The sequence below is a fragment of the Leuciscus leuciscus genome (assembly GCF_965113295.1).
Source record: "Leuciscus leuciscus genome assembly, chromosome: 25".
In the NCBI taxonomy this organism is placed as follows: domain Eukaryota; kingdom Metazoa; phylum Chordata; class Actinopteri; order Cypriniformes; family Leuciscidae; genus Leuciscus; species Leuciscus leuciscus.
In genome coordinates this window covers 5,337,924-5,357,043 of record NC_138724.1, presented here as the reverse complement: position 1 = coordinate 5,357,043, position 19,120 = coordinate 5,337,924, and the positions used below count along the sequence as shown (strand labels likewise).

The following is a 19,120-nucleotide window of genomic DNA, read 5'->3' as shown; positions in this document are numbered from 1 at the left end:
GTTTTTTTATTTTTTTTTTTTTTTTTATTTTTTTTTTATTTTTTTTTTTATTTTTTTATATTTAGGATGAACATAATTATTTTTTTATTTTTTTTTTTTTTATTTTTTTTTTATTACAGATAATCAACAATACAATCAAAAAAGCAAAAGTGAAAGAAATACACAAAAAAGAAAGAAATGAAATAAAATAACATAAATAAATAAATATAAGATACACAAACACTGAGCAAAACACAAGACTATTAATCAAATAAACACATTAAACAAAGTACAATTAACCACAGTTTTAACAGCTTTTTTGTTTTGTATGGAAGAGATGGTAGAAATATATTGTTCCATTTCAGTTTTTAGCACCGAAAAAAGTGGTTTTTTATTACTGAATTTACACTTATGGATATGGAATTTGGCAACAAATAAGACTAGGTTTACTAGAAAGAGTGCATCATTGTCCTTCCCACAGTCACTAAAACAACCAAAAATTACATTTTTGTAGTACAGGGAGAACTCAGGAAGAATATTGTCAACTAAAAATGAATTAATGTCTTTCCAGAGCTTATAAGTGAATTCACAAGACCAAAATAAATGTGAAATAGTTTCAGGATGTAAACCACAAAAGGAGCATTTTACATCAATGTCATTCTTAAACTTATTTAAGCATACATTTGTGGGGTAAAACCTGTGTAGTAACTTAAACGAGACTTCTTTCATTTTGTTAGTTAAAAGGAACTTCTGGGGTAGGGACCAGACTTTTTCCCAGTCTATGTTAAGGTCAAACTTATTCCAATAGAAGGATGCAGGAGAAATAGAGACTAGGTCCGCCTGAAACAAGGATCTAATTTTGGAGTTCGCTGCTTTATAGGTAGAGAAACAGACTTTACCTAACGGAAGCTGAGTTGGATCTGGAGGTGACATTGATAATGGTGGAGAGATATCAATTGACCTGAATAACATACGAAGACCTGAGGGCACAGCATCAAAAACAATAGAAAATTCTTTTGGGCTTACAGGAATCTTATATTTGGCAAGAAATTCTGAATAACTGTATAGTAGTCCATTCTTATTAAAGAGTTGACTGACTAATAAAATACCATTGTTGAACCAATTATCGTAAAAAAGCGACTTGTTCTTATAAACAATATTAAAATTGTTCCATATATAACACCTCTGTGGAGAAAAGTTATGCTTGTAAAGCAAAGCCCATGCTAAAAGAGCCTGTTGGTGGAAATTGGAGAGTTTAACTGGGATTTTTTGTATTTTATAGTTACAGAGCAGAATAAATTTTAGGCCACCTAACTGTGAAAAGACATGATGAGAAATAAAATTCCAGATGGAAGTAGGGTGTTTGAGATATTGCTTGATCCAATTTATCTTGAATGTGTTGTTGAGAGAGCTAAAGTCTATGAAATTTAAGCCCCCTTTGTTGTAAGAATTCAGAACTACAGACTTACGAATATAGTGAGTTTTATTTTTCCATAGAAAATTAAATAGCATCTTATCTACAGATTTACAAAAGGAGTTATCTACATGTAATGACTGAGCAGCATAGGTTAAACGAGAAATACCTTCCGCCTTGGTGATTAGAACTCTGCCTTTCAAAGAAAGATCTCTTTGTAACCATCGGTTGAAAACCTTTTGAGTTTTTTCAATGAGGGGAAAAAAGTTTAACTTACCTCTGGCTTCTCTATCTTTAGTGATATGAACACCAAGATATGTGACTGAATCTCTTACAGGGATATTACACACTACAGAAGCAGAGCAGTTATTCACTGGTAACAGTTCACATTTGCTAAGATTGAGGGTGAGACCGGAAGCTTTGGAAAAAGAGCGAATAAGGTTAATCGCAACTGAAACCTGTGAAGCATCTGCCAGAAACAGGGCTGTATCATCCGCCAACTGACTGATTAAAATATGATTATTTGCCACACTAATGCCTTTAATAGGACTGTTTTTAATGTGTAAATTAAGAAGTTGGGCAGCGAGAAGGAAGAGGTAAACAGAAAGAGGACACCCTTGCCGTACTCCACGCTTTAAATCAAACCTTGGGGATGTACCATTGCTTAATTTAATAGAACCGTTTCCATTAGTGTACAAAGTTTGGACCGATCTGCAGAAGAACTGACCAAAACCGAACTTTTTTAAGGTTTCCGTTATAAAATCGTGCTCTAATGAATCAAAGGCCTTATAAAAGTCTAAGAAAAGAATAAAACTGTCTTCATGAACTAGCTCAGAGTAGTCTAATAAATCTAAAATCAATCTCACATTATTTGAGATGCGTCTATTCTGCATGAACCCAGATTGGCTCTCATCAATAATAGAGTCTAATACTGATTTCAGTCTCTTGGCAAGTATCAAAGCAAAAATCTTATAGTCATTATTTAATAAGGAAATGGGGCGCCAATTATCTAACAGAAGAGAATCTTTCTTAGGCTTAGGAATGAGTGTAATTAGACCCTGACTTAACGTAGGTGGCAAGGAACCTCTATAAACACTCTCAGCAAAAACTTCTTTTAAAAATGGGGCAAGGCTCAGAGAAAAATGCTTATAAAATTCGGCCGTAAAGCCATCCGTTCCGGGTGATTTATTAATTTTTAGTTGATTAATGGCATTAGTAATTTCATTTAGAGAAATAGAGGCATCGCAAAAGTCACAGTTAGCTTCAGAAATCTGATTGATATTAGGAATAGAATTAAAAAAACATGTGGCATCTTGAGGACAATATCTTGAGGTGTAAAGATCACTGTAAAATCCAGCACAGTACTTGGCAATTTTCTTTGAGTCGTCAGTAATTGTTCCATCAATTCTTAATTGTTGAATGGTGTTATTTTTTGATTGCTGCTTTTCTAGTCTAAAGAAGTATGCAGAATTCTGCTCGCCCTCTTCGAGCCACTTACGGCGAGATCTCACAAAAGCACCTTCCGCTTTTCTTTTATATATCTCGTCCAACCTATGCTGCTGATTAGTAAGCTCCAACTGTTCAGACTCAGTAAGTACATCTAAAGGCTTAGAAGTTAAGGATGCAATTTTAAGTATAGTGTCGTTTTCCTCTGTTCTTCTTTTTTTAGCTAAATCACTACTGTATTTCCTGAGAAATTTAGCAATTTCGTACTTTAACAACTCCCAGTTATTGCTAAAAAAATTCTCACTTTGAGCTTTGTCCCAGTAAAGCCGTATAAAACTCTCAATCTTAGATGTCACCTCCTTGTGTTTAAGGAGTGTACTATTAAGTTTCCAATAAGAGGTTTTAGGAGAACCGGGAGAGAGAGAAGGAATGAGAATTTGAATAGTCTTATGATCAGATAGGGGCGATGGTAGAATGTTCGCAGCTACATTTTTCAGATCCTTGGATATAAGCCAGAAATCAATGCGAGACTGCCTTGATAACGTTTTGTTGCTCCATGTATATGATTTCTGTAGCGGATGAGTATCTCTCCATATATCGGTTAAATTAAAACTATGTAAGAGCGTCTTCACGTAAATATTAGAGGAGTCCGCATTCCTTGCAGGCAACCTATCCAGGCAATTATCTAACACGGTATTAAAATCTCCGCCCAAAACGATAAAAGAGTTTGGGAATTTAGATAACCAGTAAGAGAGTCGTTCTTCCAAATTATCAAAAAAACTGTTGTTCTCTGTTTGAGAATTGAAGCCATAAACATTAACTATAATATAATTTACGCTAGCAATTTCTAGAACTAGAAATATGTAATGACCGCTTTTGTCACAGTCAGAGTTTAAAACTTTTCCACTAAAGCGGTTTTTTAAAATACAAACACCAGCTGAGCGCTCAGAACCGTGAGACAGCCACAGGTCACCCCCCCACTGTGATTTCCAAAAGTTAGCATCCTGTTCAATTGAGTGTGATTCCTGTACAAAACAAAAGTCAGTATTAAGCTGTTTACAGTATAAAAATATAGCCTTTCGTTTAAGGTGGTTTCTTAAACCTCTTGTGTTTAATGAAATAATAGATAAAGACATAAGGAAAGAAATAAAATAAATACAAGAAAAACTAGACCAGAAAAAAGGTAGTGCGTATACGAAAATAAGTAGGATAAGGTCTCTACAAAAGCGCCAACATGGGTCTGAGAACAGCAAACCTTATGTGAAATTTGTGAACATATGCTATCAGTACAATCAAACAGACTGTAAACGTTTTATGAAAAGAGTCCTTTGCAAGGAGAGCCTAAAAAGAACCCGATTTCTTTTACTCCCACTCAATTTTGTAATTATAAAGATAATTATTATTTTTTATTTATTTCCCCCCCGAGGAAAAGTAACTATACATAAATGAAAGGCTGATAAACAGCTTTGAAACGCTATTGAGCCGTGTTAGTTTGAGGCACCAAAATACAAATAAAAATATTGCTGAACATAGGGTGACATGCTATGCATTGACAAGCATATTAGAACAATTTTTGACACTCCTCTGCTCCAAAGCAACTTTGATTCAGTAACATGAATAGCAGGTAGTAAAACCTGACTAAATCACATAAAGAACATATAAAGTAAAGACAGCCTTAAGCTGTGTACTAAAATTACCTCATCTAGAAAGTCTCAAGGTGGGAGAATTTCCTTTCCACCCACAAAAGCACGACCGCCCACGAAGAAAGCTGGCTTGCCATCTTTCCGAGCCTGATCAACAACGGGCCACAGTTTCTTTCTTTTCTCTCTGTCCTCTGCCGACAAGTCCTCCGCCAGTTTCAGGTTTTTGGTCTTCAGGAAGCCGGAGTTCTTTGCGGAGCGCCACACGGCATCACGAAAGAATCTGGAAGAGAAGCGCACGATGACACCTCTCGGTTGAATGTTACCAGGCTTCTTGGGGCCGAGGCGGTGAACGACGTCTATGGCATCTGGAAGCTTGGTTTTGGCCTCTGGAAGCAAACCCTGGCATATCTGGATGATCTCATGTCGCAGATCCTTCTGATCGTTCTCTTCTAGGCCGTAGAGCTTGAGATTCCAGCGTCGGGAGTACGCTTCTAATTGAGAAACACGCTGCTCAGTCTTGTCAGTATTAACTTTGCAAGCCTCAATCAGCGATTCACAGCGGTAAACTCTCTCTTTAACGCTTTTTACTTCAGCACAAACAGCATCAAAGGAATCTTTAATACCGGCGATCTGCTTGGTGTTTTCTGTAACTGCCATCTTCACGTCGGCAATCACCATGGAGTTGTCACTGACCAACTTTTCCAAGGCATCTGACCTGCTGTTTATCAGCTGAGAGAGGGAGGAAAGCTGGGAGAGGATTGCGGCAGTTGTCGTATCTTCCACACGTCTCCATTTAGGTGCAGGTGATTTAACCGGGGTGATGGAAAGTGGCGGAAAATCATCATCCACTAACGAGACCTTCAGTACCTCCGTGTCTGACTCGAGGTAGTCGTGCATGTTGTCAATGAGCATGTTGTTTGTATCTGACTGCTCAGTGGGAGCTAACGTTTCAGCCATGATGGTAGAACACGAGCTAGCAAGCGCTTTTTTAGCGCCGCTTTTCCTCTTCTCCTGAGGCTTCATTTTACCAGCAAAAGTAACCAGAATACAGCCGGACAAACGCGGTATATGAACTGAAGGCAAAAAGTCCGTTTTGTACACACTTTAACTATAAGGAAAAAAGTTCGGTTTGCTGAGCTCAGAGAAACACGTCCACTCAGAGCGCCATCTTGGTCGACCCCCCCCGTTTAAGGTGAAGTGCAATGGAAGATTCCAGCAGACGGACGTCACTGACGTAACGACGACAAGTGTTTCCAGCGAATCAACAATCAGGGAAAGGCATTAGACACAGCAGTGGTCCAATCAGTAGTTACGAGCCTTAACTTGTTTATAGTAATTCTGAAATTTAGTGCACATGAGTGAAAAAAAAAATACAGCACAAAAGAATGTCTATTTTAGCGTGAGATTTCTTTGTTGAGCGTGAGAGCGTCAGATTGAGGCTGAATGCGTGACTGTCACGCGAGATGCGTGAGAGTTGGCAACCCTGTCGTTGTTTTTAATGTCCTTCCACCTCGCGCGCATGCGTGAATTCAATGACGCGGCAAGTTAAAGTTCACGGGGAAAATGTAGGCCTATTATTAAATCGATCCTCTGAGTTACGGATCGATCTTTAGAAATTAATATGAAAATCGATTCAGAATTGGTGAATCGATTTTTTCAACACAGCCCTATCCAGTAACATACACAGAGATGACACACACACAGCACATCTGATCAACAGAAGCTCATTATCATAACAACCAATCACAGACGTTCAACGGCTCTGGAACCAATCAGCTTTAGACGTGTGTTACACGTGTTGTTTGAATTTAAACAAGTAAAAAAAAAAATATTAATGATGCATTTCAAACAATATGATGTTGAAATCCTTGTGGGAATTTCAGTAGAACAAACGTATAATGGACAACAGCCTTTTAGATAGCCTTATACAAGTACAAACTAGTAAAAGTGAACATCATATTAATTTTAAGTATGCACAATAAACGCACACATTAACCCGATCACATGTTTAGCGTTCATGTAAACACTACATTCAGATTCATCAGTTGGAATGAATTCAGTCCTAATGAAACACAAGTAGTTCATGTAAGCGTATCTGTAGAGTTTCTGTCCGGCTCTTAACGCTGAATGTGCTCTTGGATGATTAGATACATGATGGGCTAATGTAGAAAATAAATAACTTAAGGTCATTAAAAATATATACTGGGATGAATATATTCTAATCCTGCTTTTTTTTTTGTCAATAAGGGAAATCATCTTGTCTCAGATACAAATTTGACTGATAAATGACAAAGAATGATATTTAGACATGGTAATTTATGACTGGATGTAACTTTTGATACCTTGTGGTAAAAGTGTCTCTCCTATTGACTTCGTCCCATCAGTGTGGCTGTCATGAAAACAATAGTGAAGACCACTGACTTTATTAAACACTTACACATTAAAAACAACTGGTGTTTCTGCTTCACTCCGCATCGCTCTCATACTGTGATCTGAAACACTGACAATAAAACATCCCAGTGCCATAATCAATATCAGCACTAACTCTTGTCATATCAAATATATTACTACTGATACATTTATTTTTTTAAAGTCTTTAGAAACCTAGCTAAACATTGATATTGTGTAGTTTGTGATCCTCCATCAGCAGCTGCAGTTTCTCTCAGCTGTATCAGTGCAGTCACTGTGACGTCTGACTGACAGAGGTTTTTGTACGACTCTTTATCACTGTGTGAACACATCTTTACTATTTGGATAGTGAAAACTCTGACAGTAATAATCTCCTGTATCTTCAGTCTGGACTCCACTGATGGTCAGAGTAAAATCACTGCCAGATCCACTGCCACTGAATCTAGATTGAGTTCCAGTATAACGGGTTGTTGCATAATATATGAGGAGTTTAGGAGCTTCTCCAGGTTTCTGTGAGTACCAGGCTAAGTAATTATTATTATACACACTACTGCTGGTTTTACAGTTTATTCTGACTTCTTCTCCTGGTTGAACTGCTGGTATTGATGGACTCTGAGTTACAGTGATCTGTCCTCTACACTCTGAAAGAAAACACAAACAAAAATTATAATGATATATATGATGATTTACAGTATATGATAAAAATCACATTTTAAGATAATTAATAATCATTATAAAAACTGTATTACACAAACCTTGAATAAACAGTGCAATGGTCCAGATGAAGATGTTGATTGTGTTCATTGCTGTAGTTTAGTCTTGTGTGATGATGAAGATTGTGTTCTGCTCTCAGTCATGAAGTGTTAAACTCACAGCACTATAAACACTCTCAGAGCACTGAAGCATGAGCTGACAATGCAAAGAAGTGGGCAGGATTTACAACAGCTTGTGCTGATAACAAACTCATAAACTCTACATAGAAGATTTTACTTTCAGAATAATGTTATTGAACCATTTAGTGATTAATTGCACATATTTATTAAGTGTGAAATATTTGTGTTTATGTTTGTCAGGCTGATAAGACACTAGGTTTTGTCTGGAGAATCATGAATGTAGATCATTTTAAACATATGTCATACGCAGCAGTTTCTCTGAGTACAGTTCTGTGCTACACCTTTACAAGCATGTTAACAATGAGAAATCAAGAACTAAATAAATCAGTTTTACTATATTTAGAGGAATAAAAAAAAGTCCATTATGGTCTTTGGAATCAATGTTGACATGTTGCTCTCTGGGAAATATTTCCATGATGTCTATTTATTCCCACATTTTCCACATGCATGAAGTTCATCAGGACTCATAATCAGGTCATTATATATTAAACAATGTGCATCTGAAATGTTCAGAATTATTGATTCATTTATTTGAAGCTGCAGGTTTTTCTGTGAATCATGATGATTGATCTGCATATGAAGAACAGAAGCATCATTATGGGAAACTCCACAACATCATCCATGATCAAAGAGGTCAAAGGTCACCTCAGAGGTCACAGCTCATCAAATATATTTCTCTAAACAGTGTTATATCAGAAAGCATTTAGTCAAATCTGAATGAGTGAGTGTTGAGAAGAGCTGAGGATCTTCTAATATCAGTGTGTTGAAGTGTTGTTTCTCTCTCTCTGCTGGAGTGTGTGTTCACTCGAGTGGAATAGAGGTTTTTGTACGAGCGTTTCATTAGATTGTATCACTGTGGTGGACTTTCGGTGGAGGAACTAAACTGGTGATCAAATGTAAGTCTATTTAATTACATATTTAATTACATATTTCAGTAAGTGTTTTACAGTTGAAACAAGAACAACATTTATTAATAATAATGATTATTAGATATTGTGGTAAAACTTTACTTGAAGCCTTTATGTATAATGCATTATATATTTTCGTAAATAATTGCAACCAAAGTTAAAATGTATTATAATACTTAAAAATTCCTTGTTACATCTGAAATTGGTTGTTTATCATGAGTTTTAAAGTATTTTAATTTCTTAAGATGTAACAATGAAGAGATAATATTATAATGTGTTAAAACCTTAAGATCATACATGCATTATAATGTGTAAAACAATATATAATTAATGTATTAAAAAATATTATTTTTATAATGCAATATGTATAAAGGCTTTAATTAAAGTGTTGCTGAAATTTTTGTATAATTATTTAATCTAAAACAATGACATTAATATAAGAATAGCATTATTCCTTTCAACAACAAAAAATAATAATAAAAAAATGAAATAAAACTCTAAACATATTTCCACACTGTGTCTCACTATGAGTTTATTCAGTTTATTACAGGTTTGTCTTTCCTTCATTTATTTCTACACTGAGTTCATATTTAGTTCATCTTTTATTGTAGAAATCATACATGGAAAAAGAGATTTGACATCAGAATGTAAATGTTGCTGCTTTCTGTAGTTCAGTCAATGATACTGAATCTCTTTTGCTCATGTTGTGCTTATAATTCAGTGTTTTGTTCATTCTGTGTGATTCAATTGTGTTTTAACTCTGTTTGAAATTGAGTTACATTTTCAGTTCAGGTGAATATCTCAAAATGTAAGATATTTATGTTCAGAGTGAATAATTGCTGGAATTAAAGCAGTCAGATCGGCCTGATAATAGATAATATGTGTTATAACTGCTGTTACACTTATTGATTAGATCATACATGCATTTTAATGTATATAGCAGTGCATAATTAATACATTAAAAATACTTTTATAATGCAATATGTATAAAAGCTTTAAATAAAGTGTTACTGATATTGTTTTATAATGATTGAATCTAAAACTAGAGCAGCATTATTCCTATGCTGTGAATGTGCAGTGCAGTGTGTTGTGTGTGTGTGTGTGTGTGTGTGTGTGAATGTGTGTGTGTGTGTGTGTGTGTGTGTGTGTGTGTGTGTGTGTGTGTGTGTGTGTGTGAATGTGTTGTGTTTGTCTCCTGCAGCTGGTCCCACAGTGAAGCCCTCAGTGTCTCTGCTGCCGCCCTCTTCTCTGCAGATCTCTGGAGACTCAGCCGCACTGCTCTGCCTGCTCAGCTCTTACTCTCCACAGGGGGCGCTGGTGAGCTGGACACTGGACGGGTCAGAGGTCACCGAGGGGGTTCTGACCAGCACAGAGAGCCAGCAGGACGGCCGCTACAGCCGCAGTAGCGTCCTGACCCTCAGCAAAGCACGCTGGGAAGAGGGAGAGCTGTACGTCTGCAGAGTAACACATGATGGAGCTCCTCATGAGGTCTCGTTCCACAAGAGCTCTGAGTGCTGATGTTTCTCTCCTGAAGATGAGCCGTATCTGAGTGTCCTGTGTCAGGCAGGATTCACATGAGTCTAGTGCTGCAGCTGTAGTGATTTACAACTCAATACTGAAACTGAGTGTGTGTGTGTGTGTGTGTGTGTGTGTGTGTGTGTGTGTGTGTGTGTGTGTGATCTTTCAATCTGCTGTGTTTGCTGCAACATTCAATAAAGCTTCTCAACAAGTTCACTTTGTGTCTGACAACATCATTCAACTAACAGATGAAGATGCAGGTGCTTTTCAGAAGGTTGATGTAGCAGTAAATGTCAAATAAAGCTCTTGGGGTTTGAACATGGTCTCTGGAGACAGAGCTGCTCTATTCTGAGAGGATCAGCAGTGCCGGCCCGAGCCTTTTGGGGGCCCTAAGCAGAATTTGATTTGGGGGCCCCCTCCCACCACGCAGAGTCACCTGTGCTGGACGATTATTGACACAATGTCACGCTATAATGTTACATTATAAATTAATACAATGAGGTTATGTATTAATACAAAATAAATACTTAATAAAAAATAGATACTTAAAAAAGTTTTAACTTTTTCTTTACTCTTTTACTAACTCTTGGAAACTTCTGAAAACAAACTGTCACAAAACATATTAAAAAAATTATTTGCAAAATATCCTCCAACGTTTTGCAACACTTTGCAGTTTGAATGATGTCTTGTATGAACATGACGGAGTATGTTTTTATGTTTCCACTGTTCGATCGCGCCCGCGACTCACACACACACACACACTCACACAAACACACACACACAACATATTTCAGCTTTGTAATCTTCCATTGTGATGTTTCCAAGCACATTTTTGCGTGTGTGAAGAGGATGATTTTTTCCGTCGATATTGGAACGTGAGTGAAGTACAAAGCCTATGATAAAGAATAGTTTACCATCCAAATCCATCGCGAATGTTGAAACATTTTGATTCTAATGAGAGAGATACGTGAGCCCAACGCCGCTTATTTTCACTTTCGCTTTAAATTATTTCGTTTTGGCTTGTTTATAGTTATTTCTTTATTCTTGTTCTGTTCTGAATATCATTACATTTAAAGGATAAATCATTGATCAAATCAAATTTTTGTGACATGGCTTAACATTACCGTGACTTTGCGCACAAATTGTCTATGCACACGAGGTTATGCGCATGACTCAAACACTGGCAGACACAGCAGCAGTTGTAGGCAGGTATATTGATCATGAAATCAGAATTTTCTTGTCTTGAATTATTAATCCTTTCATTCATTTATGTCACTTGTTTAAGTTAATTAATATGTAAAAAAAAAAAAAAAAAAAAATCGATTGGGGGCCCCCCGGTGGCGAGGGGGCCCCAAGCAGCCGCTTAGTTCGCTTATGCCTCGGGCCGGCCCTGAGGATCACAATCACTCCACCCTGACAATGCAAATGGGGTTTTCAGTCTCACTCTTTGATTGGTTACATGATCTGGACTGGAACACTTTCACTTCTGCAAAAGCAGGTGATTGTATTTTAAATATAAAAATATAATAAAAATAATTTTAAAAACATGATCACAAATCAGCCGTTGTGACAGTAATTGTGTAAGAATGTAAAAGTTTCTGTGTCTCAAATGGAAAGCATCACGTCCAGACAGCAGAAGTGACTGAATGCAGTCTGTTCAGTTTGATTGACAGGATCATATATTACACCTAAAACATGATGATCATATTGAAACACTGACTCATTGATGTTGATTGTAATGATATAGTGTTATTAGTGTTTGAAAATACAATCATAAATCATTATTCAAACCTGAACTAAACACTAGGGTTGGATCTAGATGGCACAGGATCAGGGGCAGATTGGCAATCGGGAATACCGGGAACAATCCCGAACAGCCGGTCCATTTCAGGCTGAACCGGACAGTGGTCAAACAGTGGGTTTTTTTTATTTATTTTTTTATGGTGTGCGACCGGCCTGGCCGTGTGTGTTTCAAACCGGGCCAAACCAATACTTTCAATCTTGAGGGGGGATATGAGCAGCCCCTCCCAACTTGGACTGATCCTCGTTTTTCCTGACATTCGATTGGCTCAAAGGCGCCGATCAAAGGAGTTTACTTTTGGTCAGGTTTGGGTTTGTGTGAATGCAACAGAGACGGACGAAAAAAATGGCGAAAAGAAGAGAAAGAAATGGGTGGGGCCGAAAAAAAATGTTGGCACAAGAGGCAGCTAAATGCGCCAAATTAACAGACCTTTTCCGTAGTGAAAAGGGTGCTGTGGCAGGAGGTGCAGATGAGTAGTGATCTTGAATCTGAAACTCTCATACATATATTTTGTAATTGTAAATATTCTGAAGACTTTTGGAAGCAGGTATCTATGATGGTTTTTGATACATTCTACAAAATAATTAGAATTGATGAGGCTATGATATTATTCTTGGACTGCAATACTGGCTCAGATATAATTGATAACACATTAAAGTTAATAATTCTTCTTGGGAAGTTTCATATACATAAAGCTAAAGTAATGTCTATAACACCCTCCTTTATTTTTTTTGTAAGGATCTTAAAATATTCTATGACTCACTGAATTCAATCACTAGAAATAAGAAGTGCATAAAAACATCTCTTATATTAAAAAAAAAAAAAAATAATTTGTAGAATTTAATGTTTTACTCTGTACAGTGTAAGATCTGTTTTATGTTTTCCCCAGTATCTGTTTGTCTTATGTTTGATGCATATGTTTGATATGTCTGTAAGCTTTTTTGAAAGTTGAATAAAAAATAAAATAAAAAAGGAGGTGCAGATGAGGAAGGACACATCTGTCATGATTCCTGTCTTGTGTTCCCCTTGTCTTGTGTGGACTTGTTATTTCCTGTTCTGTGCCATGTTTTATAGTCCTTTGTAGTTTTCTAGTTTATTAGTCTTCCCAGGAGTTTCTAATTAGCCACACCCCCTTGTTATCTTGTTTAGCTTGTTGGTCCCTGTGTATTTATAGCCCTTGTGTTTCACTTGTTACTTTGTCAGTTGTTGTACGTGTAATGGTTGTATCTCTCTGTGATTCCCAAGGTTTTGTTCTTTTGTTCTTTGAGTTCTGCGTTCTCTGTTTTGTGTTACTTTATTAAATCACCCTGCGTTTAGATCCTCGTCTTCGTCTGTCTTCCTCAGCAACATTACACCATCAGCATGGACAGGACAGGTGCACGATTAGTGATGCATTTATTATACACTGAAATTATTTATATTTGCATTTAAATATAGGCATATATATTATATATTTATAGATATATTATAAACAGCAGTTTGCAGTGTGTCATCACACACAGACAACATCTCTCTATAAGCAAGGAATCTCTGTATGTCTGTATGTATATTAGCTGTTACGGTCAGTGATGGAGAGGGACAGGTTGATGATGACCCCTGCAGTCATATTGATGATGAGGAGGAGCAGGAGGAAGGAAAGCAGCAAGAGAAAGCAGAGCAGGAGGAGGAGGAGGAGAATGGAGTACAAAAACAGTGACAGGTACAGGTACAGTGACAGGTACAGTGACAGATACAGGGGCAGTGTGCAGGGCTGGGTAGGCAATCATATTAGGCATATCAATAAATCAATCAAAGCTTTATTAAGGACACACACACAAAAATAGAAAAATCCAGCACAATATTACATATTTACATATAGGATAAAATGCCAATAGTTCCACATACTAGATAATAACCTGACTGAAGCACAGATTGAATTAGAAAATGTATTATTCTTAGTCATATTTATTACTGATGTTCTTCTCATGCATATGTAGCTGTACAGTCAGTAAGCAGAGGCAGGGTCCAGCACAGGGGAAGCTGAGCCAGGGAGAGTTGAAAGTGAGGACACACACACACACACACACACACACACACACACACACACACACACACACACACACACACAATCTCTATTTTATGGGACTGCATTGTAGTTTTTGAGGATCTGAGTATCTGGGTGTGTGTGAGTATTTGTAACTATTTTAGCACTCCGACTGACTGTACACATGACATGCTGGTAGTTAGCAGTATATTGTGACTTATGTGTTTTTTAGGTTTAGGTTTATACTGTAGATTAGGTTTTGCTGACCTGGTTGTGTTCAGTGCAGTGGTGACTTGCTTATACAACATGAGAAGGCAGGTGTCATCCTAAAGTTTCTTGAAGGTCTTCAGCGTAATCTGATTCTCTTTATACCATAAAAACACTGTTAGAATTAAAATAATTGCAAAAAATCCTTCTGCTCGTGCACCAAGGGCACTAAAGGCCTCTCCATCTTAAAGTCCCGGGCTGAATTTCAGTCCCAGTACGTCCCTGCACAGGATGATCAGTCCTTTACATGCAGTCTGTAAGCAATGACATCATTACCACATGGCACAAGCTGATTGGCTTCTGATTATCCTGCAGCCAATGAGATTGCTTGCTCAATGTTTAAATAGTCTGGTTCAGTGTTTGCTGTAGGATAGTTCCTCTGAGATTCAACATCTTAAGATAATTTAACTGTGTTTTATCATTCCACACTAAACAATGTTTGATAGTCAGTAGCTTTTTATTTTACAGTCCTGTTCCCCATGTTCTTACTATGTACTTATTATAGTAATTGAAATAACTTGGTAATAACTAGGTACTAACCCTGAACCCATGTAGTTACCTTATATTACCCAGGACTTTTCTTAGTAGGGGAGAGCGGGGCACAACCTAACACATTTGTGACCCGTCACGGAAACCAGGGACACAAGTCGGCAGCACAACTTTCGAGCAAAATGAGAAAGAAGCGGGTTTTTTTTTTCACAATTGGTGATTTTCGTTTTTTTGCAGAATCTGTTAGTTGAGATCACGAAGAAGCCTCTGCATGTTTGAGATAGCAGTATTGGTATATTTAAAAGCGTACATTTTGAGTTTGAAATCGGCTTGTTTTTCGGAGATTCTAGCACGCAGTAGGGGCGTGTCATTGTCGGTGTGTATTTCCATACTGAATAAGCCAGCGTGGCTACTTATTATGCAGCGCTCTGGCCGGCTCTATCTGATTTCAAAATTCAATGAAGATGGACGCCAATAACATTACGATGTCCAGCAATCGATTTAAATAGTAGGTTACATGGGGTTTAATTTGTCGTTTAATGAGATATAGCCTAATACATGTTGTGCCAGTTAACTGGAGATGTTTTATTTATTTGTAGAATTGGTACATTCGTGTCGCGAGATGTTTTAAAAAGTGGTGGGAACATGTCCCATCCGTCCCACCGGCAAATTACGCCTATGCCTATTTCAATAGTTTATTGCTTATTATTTATCATTAGCAAAAGTGTGTTTCATGTTACACGAGTAGGCTACACCGAAGAAAATTCCTAGTCTGTGAAACCTTTCATTGACAATGGCAATAAAATCTATTCTGATTCTGATTCATACTTGGATTCATAGCTCATATATATATATATCACATAGCACATCCTGTTTTTGATTTGAACATTGAATAAAAAATAAGATAAACTCTAGACAGTGTACACAAGAGTTGCCTATACAGTTTTATCGGTAGATGCTAAGAGACATTTATTTATATATTACCTGTTTGCAAATTTTTTTTTTTTTTTTTTCTTTGATGGCACATTCTCCTGACCTTTCTGCTTTACAGCTTTACAGTGGGCATGGCTTATCTAAATGAGATGTAAATGAGCCCTATTGTCACTCCCAGCAGGAGAGAGAGGTGAGAACTGCACAATCTTTAGAGGCTGTTTTCTCCCCTTTGAGCTTTTTTGAGTGCCTACCTTCAAATGGCCACAACTTCTCCAAATATTATCAGATTTCCATGTGTTACACATTGTTGGAAAGCTTGGAGGACTACACTTTCAGAATCTGTGAATAACTCAAAATGCCTCAGAACCGACTTGTGTCCCTACTTTCCGTGATCGGTCACATTTTGGTTTTGGCCCAATTATTAAATTATTAAAAAAATTATTAAGTTAGATTAATCTTTTTAACACAAGTAACATACACATCTAATATTTTTTTCTAGGACCTTCCATTTTCATAACGGCTACTGTAGTTGCAACACGCATTTGAAAAAGTGAGGCGCTAGAGAGCACTATTCGTTTGAATGCAAAATACAATTTCACCACTAGATGGGAGAGATTCCTACACAGTGTACCTTAAAACTATAGACTTCAATGACTCCTGTGACCATAGTTGTCAGGGTACCCCAGAAAAACAGATGTGCATTGACACGTTGAAGACACGTTGAAGGTTCGTGTCTATATTTTAAATGGTCAGCCTGGTCCGGATCGGGTCCCAATCTATTACTTCGGGTCCCAGGTCTGTTTAAAGGAACACGCTGACTTTTTGGGACTTTAGCTTATTCGCCGTATCCCCCAGAGTTAGATAAGTCCATACATACCCTTCTCATCTCCGTGCGTGCCGTAACTCTGTCTGACGCACCCACCGCTAGCCTAGCTTAGCACAAATACTGGAGGTAAACGGCTCCAGCTAGCATACTGCTCCCAATAAGTGGCAAAATAACTCCAACATTTTCCTATTCACATGTTGTGATTTGTATTGTCACAGCGTGTACAAATAACAAGGTCACATGAGACACAGCCATCTTCTAACCGTATACACACTGGGAACTATATTCTCAGAAGGTGAAGCACTGCTACTTCTGCAGAGTGATTTGCTCGCAGCGCCTGAGAAGCCCCGTGGTGAGGAGCAGAGAGTTCCTCAGAGTTGGAGGAAATCACTCCGCAGAAGTAGCAGTGCTTCGCCTTCTGAGAATATAGTTCCCAGTATGTATACGTTTAATCCCAGTATATGTTCCCAGTATATGTCTTGTTTAATCTTAAAGTTTTGGTGGTCAGACGGCGCAGAGAGCACAGAGATGATAGCAAATAAATAATGCTAACGTCAGTGGCCATGGCACTACACGAGCAATCGTTATTATAGTTCAAAAGGGCAAACAGTCAAAGTTAAAGCTGCCGTCGGCAAGTCTGGCAGATTGGGTCGATTAGCCAAAATTTTGAATGTTTACAACTCTCATGCCCCTCCCCACTACCAGCGAGCACCCTCCCATCGAGGTCGTGCTCGTCAGTGCGTCACTGTGCGTGTGTACCTGATTTTCTGTGAACGCGTCCGTCTCTTCAGCATCTATCAACACTATGGACTCGGAGGTAGGCTGCCCTGGCTAATCTATCCATAGATAGCGATAACCGAGGAATTGGAAGCTTGTTAGTAGATTTTCTCTCCGCCATCACGCTTCATGCAATCTCCAGGCGAACTTCAGGCGTGGCGTGTGCATGTGATATTAACGTGCGCGAGTGAGGGGGGATCTGTGGCGTGTGCACGACCTGTGATTGACAGTCAGATCTCACACCCCCCTGCGCTGATTGGACCTGATGAAGCGGGAGCGCTGGATTTTTGCAAAACAAATAACATGCTCCAGGTGGAGTTAGAAGCTCGGGTTTTTTTCTAAAACCACCTTATTTATGTTGTTCTGTCGGATTATAGTGTCGATTACACTGAATATGATCAAAAAAATGTTGCCGACGGCAGCTTTAACTCGGGTCGAAATGCAAATCTGCAAAGTTGCATTTGTCATCTGTCACCGTGACATCAAGTGCACTTTTGAAGCTGAAATAATAAGTGTATTAAGCTTGGAATAACGAGAGGAATAACATGGTCACAACTTTCTTGTCGGAGAACTGTAATGCATCACAGTCAGTCAGGTGCAAGGAAGGGAGACGACGACTACTAAAATTAGGTAAGACAAAAAGTTTAATTTTTCGCAGCTTGTGTGGAATATGTGACAATTGGGTCCAGTCGGGTCTGTGTCTTCCCACCGGGTTCGGGTCCAGCTGTCAAATAATAGACGGGTCCAGGTCGGGTTCGGGTAGTACATTTATGGCATTTCTCGGATCTACACGGGTTCGGGTCCAGCTTTTGAAATAATAGATGGGTCCGGATCGGTTCGGTGTAGCACATTACGGGTCTCTTCGGGTTCGGGCACAAATCTTTGGACCCGTGTAGACCTCTAATATGCAGTGTTATTTTTTATATTTGATTTCTGTACCTGAACACTACAGTTAGACACCTGATCAAACCGACAAGCATTGCTTATTTTATTTGTATCTTTGTTTTTATTTGACAACTGACCATATGCACGTAACGTTCGTAATAACTTCTGCATAATATAAGCCAGCCGGAAAACTTCCGGTGAAATGTCACTTGTTGATGTGTCGGTATCTTCAATGTTCTGAGGAAGCTTTAACAGCATCTGTAGTGTAATACTTAGTTTGCAATCAGAATATAGTCACTTATATAGTCAGACCTAGCATTAATTTAGTTATTCAAACGAATAAAAAGCCTCAATTGTCCTATGTTTTACTGAACATAGCACATACCGAACTGTACCGAAACCGTGACCCTAAAACCGTGATAAAAAACAGAACCGTGAGTAATCTGAACCATTACACCCCTACTGTACACAACGATTACTGTTGTAACGGTCACCAGCTGGAGTGCCCTTGAGAGCCACCAGAGGCCACTCCACATAAGACTATTATCACTCACAAACTACATTTCCCATACTCACTGCCCGGACTCATCATCACTTATCACTGATCACATTCACCTGTACCTCATTCACTGATTGCATTCACCTGTGTCTCATCATCCTGTTAGTCTCAGTCTATTTATACCATGTTCATTCATTCACTCACCGCGAAGTCTTGTTTAAGTGTTACACTGCATTTCTGAGCATTCTCCTGGTTTTCTTGTCTCTTGGTTTTGGATATCTTGCCCTTTTCCCTGGAATACTCTCTTGCCTCTGGTCCCTGCCTGTTTTGTTTGTTTGTTTGTTTGTTTGTTTGTTTGTTTGTTTGTTTGTTTGTTTGTTTGTTTGTTTCTTTGTTTTGACTGCCTGCCT

At 38.1% G+C, this 19,120-nt stretch overlaps 1 protein-coding gene across 1 annotated transcript; it reads right to left on the bottom strand.

Moving 5' to 3' along the window:
• Positions 1–277: 277 nt before the first annotated feature.
• On the bottom strand, positions 278–5,565 carry LOC309490951 (uncharacterized protein). The gene is made up of 2 exons (XM_082160284.1): positions 4,537–5,565; positions 278–3,864 (listed from the first exon to the last, which is right to left on the bottom strand). Exon 1 carries the CDS (start codon positions 5,503–5,505, stop codon positions 4,552–4,554), a length of 954 nt encoding a protein of 317 aa, XP_082016410.1. The 5' UTR covers positions 5,506–5,565; the 3' UTR covers positions 278–3,864; positions 4,537–4,551.
• Between the last annotated feature and the right edge of the window lie 13,555 nt (positions 5,566–19,120).